The sequence below is a fragment of the Branchiostoma floridae genome, chromosome 8 (assembly GCF_000003815.2).
Source record: "Branchiostoma floridae strain S238N-H82 chromosome 8, Bfl_VNyyK, whole genome shotgun sequence".
Classification (NCBI taxonomy): domain Eukaryota; kingdom Metazoa; phylum Chordata; class Leptocardii; order Amphioxiformes; family Branchiostomatidae; genus Branchiostoma; species Branchiostoma floridae.
The window spans coordinates 3,246,797-3,251,888 of NC_049986.1; the positions used below are offsets into that span (position 1 = coordinate 3,246,797).

At 42.6% G+C, this 5,092-nt stretch overlaps 1 protein-coding gene across 1 annotated transcript in view; it reads right to left on the minus strand.

Moving 5' to 3' along the window:
- Positions 1-4,807: 4,807 nt before the first annotated feature.
- Positions 4,808-5,092, minus strand: part of LOC118421117 (leucine-rich repeat-containing protein 23-like) — a 9,405-nt gene continuing 9,120 nt past the window's right edge. Inside the window, exon 5 of the mRNA XM_035828277.1 lies at positions 4,808-5,089. Within this exon, the coding sequence (XP_035684170.1) occupies positions 4,808-5,089 (282 nt within the window). The remainder of the gene's footprint in view (positions 5,090-5,092) is intronic.

Here is a 5,092-nt window from a genome sequence, read left to right on the forward strand (position 1 = left end):
ACTGCTTAAAGTTTCCATAACCGACTTTTTTTATTAACTGAGAAAAATCAAACTTAACACACTTCTTGGTCTTGAAACAGTTAATAATTGTGCCAAGTGTCGCATCTTTTGGCTAAGGGAAAAGCAGTCTACAAAAACCTTTCTTCAACAAATTACGTATTTGGCTATTAATCAAACTGTCTGTATTGTAGCAACTCGCTCCGATCCATTCTAGTAGCTGTAAAAGATGAACCGTTATAAGTTCAAACACGAAATTTGGCATGCAATCTATAGAGACATTTGTTATTATACAGGTGAAATTTCAGCTTCCTACAATAGTTTTAAAATGCTAAGATCTAGAGGAACTGATCTCCTGACAAGCTTTTAAGGGTGTGGTCATCTTAAGATCATCTAAGTTGCTCATAAAAATCTGAACCACTCATTGAGATGTGATATAGTCTTGTACATTTGTGTCAAATTTCAACTCATTCGATGAAAACATGAGCCTCTTATAAAACCAGTGGCATTCCTTTTTGAATCGCCCTCGTAGGAGTATCATGCATTGATAGTGGGACAATCATTGTAGCTGGTGTTCTAAATTTCGTCCGTATTTCAATAGATTTAGTCACATCTACTTCCATCTACCTAATTGTCAATTCGACGCGATAAATAGCCATTAGTTCATGTTCTATTTCCTTAATAAGACCATTTATTCCTACCAATTTGGAAGGCAATCCTTCTTTTCATTGTATCAGTGAGAGGCAGAAATCGTGTTTAGCGCCCATAATTAGTACTTTATAGTGCATCCTGTCGTCGTGCTATTTCGGTAACAGTTTCCTTCTTTCCTAGAAACTGTGGTTGCTTGTCCTAGATCGTGACGTGGTGTTAATGATCGTGCAAAGAAACTAGCCTGGACCCCAGACTTCGCCTAGGCCTAAGGCAGACTATCTCTTCAGCACCAGGGACAACGACCGAAGATCAGAGTTGTGAAGTCCATGATTAAGTCTGGATTCAAGATATAAAAGACACAAAACCAGAGGTATCGTTCCAGGGCCATATTCATTTCATTATATCGCTTATTGCATAGCTTCCCTTACTAATGACTTTGGTATAAGAAAAAAGGAAAATGCATTTTACATATACAACTGCATTTATATGTAGAAAAAATGCTATGCACATTTCCCAATAGTTCTGAATAGTGGAGAAAGGCCCTAGACATGTAGTGCAACGGAATCACAAATGCGGCGAGTATCATATGGAAATAACTTACGCCATTCTGATGGTATCCGGAGCCTCGCAGAAGAGACATGATGAGATGAGACTTGTCAGAAAGGTGTGGTTCGGAAGGCTCTGCAAGACTGTAACGTACTGCCTTGGGCTGTAGGGTACCGCCGCGACCAAACAGACCGTAGGGTGCCGCTTCGGGCAGCTCACCGCGACCGTACCGACTGTAGGGTACTGCTTCGGACGACCCATCCCGACCGTACCGACTGTAGGGTACTGCTTCGGACAGCTCATCCCGACCGTACCGACTGAAGGGTACCGCTTTGGACAGGCGCCCGCGGTGACCGTACCGACTGTAGGGCACCTCTTCGGACAGCTCATCCCGACCGTACCGACTGTAGGGTACCGCTTTGGACAGGCGCCCGCGGTGACCGTACCGACTATAGGGTACTGCTTCGGACAGCTCATCCCGACCGTACCGACTGTAGGGTACCGCTTTGGACAGCTCATCCCGACCGTAGGTTACCGCTTCGGACAGCCCACGTCGACCGTAACGACTGTAAGGTACCGTTTTGGACAGACCACCGCGACCGTATCGACTAAATGGTACCAGTCGCCGAACGTGCGCCTGCACTTCACCGCGAGATAAAGGCCATTTCCCCAGCAGTCGGTTTTTCACTTCTCCGGGAAGAAATGTAAAGGAGTGCGCTTCACTATAAACCAACACCCAAGTCACCAAAATAACTAAGAAGGCCTTTAACGCAACGCCCATGATTGAAATTACAAGGAGATACGAGAAACGTATATATTTATGCGACCGATACACCGAGTTGCAGTTCTTTGCAGTACTTTGCTGACTTGTGAAATCGGTCGGACTGAGAACACTGAACTGAGTCCCGTTTAAAAGAAACTACCTCGTATATATGTCCTACGCATGACGGGAAGAGACGCCAAGAGACGCCTACAGACCATACCCTTTGGCAGGGGGCTGAAATCACATTTCAAGCTATTCCCTCACAAGCGGAGGAGGATGTGATTGAAGTAGGCAATGATCCTACGCAAAGTGGATAGACTGCTTTGTTCTTTGAACTCTATTAGCAAGCGATAATGGGCATCTTGGCGCACAGAGTGAATGGGCACTGTGGGAAAAATGAAAGAATGCGTCATGCGACCTACACACTACATGTGGGTGTCTGTATGCGTTTCTGTGTAATTGTGTGTGTGTACATGTATGTGTGTATTGATGTGTTTGTGTGTGTGAATGTGTGGTTGTGTCTGTTTGTGTGTGTGTATTTGTATTTATGTGTGTGTGCGCGCGCCTATGTAAGTATTTGTATGTGTGTAAGTCACTAAGTGTGTATATCCGTGCGTGTTATGTATTTGTGTGCACGTACGTGTCTGTCAGTACATTTGTGTGTGCGTACGCGTGTATGTCACTTCGCCACAAGGTACAAGTCAATTTGCCACAAGGCACAAGATATTTCGTCTCATTGTGCATTCTTTCTCTAGATAGCCTAAAAACATAAGCAATCGTCCAATCACTTACTCAAAGATGTGCACATCTGTCTTACCTCTGTGTATCACACAACAGAGCAAATGTTGCTACTATAGCATAGGCCAAGATGAGCTCTGGAGTACCAGGCTATTCCCACTTTTCGACGTCAAACCAACTATTGTTTCACAGACGGAACGTCTGGCTAAAACATCACTAAAACAACGCTATCAGACTATCTAGGGAAATAATATTCAAATGCGGCGGACTGACTTGTGCCTTGTGGCGAAATTGCTGTGGCGAACCAACATTGTGGCGAAACAGCCTGTAACTGTAAGCTAGATATTCCAAGTAACGAGATATTTAAAAGCTCTTGCACTTTTCAGGCGATCGCGAGATAATCAAATAACGTTACACTCTACCGAAAATAGCGTGTAAATTGATACCCAGCAATTGATTCTAGGCAACAAGCTTAGTCATTAATTTTTCCAATTTTTGCAATCATTGAGAATAAAATTGTGCCCACTGGGCCCAATTATGATTTAGAGCGTCAGAAAAACGAGGTTTTGGATATAATATACTAAACTGGCGTCAATAAGATAGAATGTACGAAACCATATTATGGATACATGTATATGATATGTTCAACACCCCCTCCGCAATTACTGTAATACCATTGCGATATAGTCTCTACGATACAATGAGTTGATAAAAGTTGTATGCATCAGATTTTCAAACTAGAGCGACTCGTGTTTAAAACAAGAGTCGCTCTAGTTTGAATTGTAATAACAGGAACGACGCATAGCATGGAACCTGCCGTTGGTTCTTCTGTGTCTGTCTTTATCTGTATCTATATAGCCGGTATAACCGCCCTTCGGCCCTCTTTCGCAGAAAGGAATAGTAAGCGTCAACGAAACGTAAGAGGGGTGATAAATAAGTTTGCCACATTACCCAGAAACTAGGTGCACAAACTCAGATTTTTTAAAAAGTACCATATAAAGCGAATGTCTACGAAATACAGATAATTGCAATTTTGATCATCACATTGAAGGTGAAACCCAGAAACGTTAGGTGACAGAGAAGAGAGAAAACATTGAGCTGCGACCTGAAGTGTGCGTGCTGGTCAATTTGTGACGAAAATCCGACAGCCACTTTTTTCTAGTTAAAAAACGAAGGGATTCCTCGTAAAAAATTTTGACAATTTTTCATAAGGATTGTTACTGGTAAGTTATGACTGCAAAGATGATTAAAATTTGGTAGACATTGGTGAAATACTATTTGATTAATTATGCCCCAAATTTTAGTTGTGCACCTTACTTCTTGGTGAAGATGCAAACTTATTGTTCAAGAATGTGCAACAATAGGGATATATCCAGTGTACATTTATTTCGGTTCCAAGTGGCATCGTTTATAATGCGCGCCCGTTTTCCTGATTTAATGTTGATGGCGTACCACTTACGTTATGGAGACATGCTGGCAAGATTAACATTGATGTACACTTGCCTATAGGGGAAATTATTTCTAATACAACGGCTAATCTTAAAAGATGGAAACTCAGCAACAGCCTCATCTAAAAACTGCAACGCTAGAATCCATAACATTAGGTTTATTGTGTAACGTTCCAAGTCTAAGGTAATTGTTAGCAAAGAAAGTACTAGTACATAAATATAATGCTGAACAACCCATTTTTTTCTGAAAATAAACTATGCAACAATTTCCTCAGTTCACTAGGCCTAGGATAGTTTTGTTTCCAATTAACGCTTCGACTCTGAAAAAATAGGGTTGGTAGTAACTTGGCACGTAGGTAGGGATTTTCTTTTTTTTATATTTCGGCTTACAAAAGTAAAATTTGAATGTAAAACTAAGCTTTGACATTGTCATGTTGCAATTACATGTATTAGATATGCACGTACCCTAATAAATTGGACGATTGAAGTGCATTCTTACGTCCACTGTACATTCAATTACTTTCATTCATCACTAACATGCTAGATAAAAAAAGGGACTGCCGGCGCTCCACCCCAAAAAAGACCATCGTCAACGTTTGCTAGTGTACATGTACAAGGTAACCGGAAACATATTTTCCCCAAGGCTCCAGCAATATTGACATGTCTACATCATATCTGAGCTGAACTCTGAGCTGGCAGAAGAGAACATTTGTTCGTGCGGAAGATGAGCCAGCGAGTCCGAGCTCGATAACTCCTGGCGGCGAAGCTCGGCCAACGCCTCGGCCTCGCTGCGGTCCTCCTCCGAGATGGGGTTCTTGTCTATCCGGTCCAGGCTCGGGATGTAGGACAGGGCGTCCAACACGTAGTGCTCAGCCTCTTCCCTCGCTAGAGGGTTACCCGCCAGGGACAGGGTTCGGAGACGGTCCAGGTGGTGCAGTTTTTCCACCTA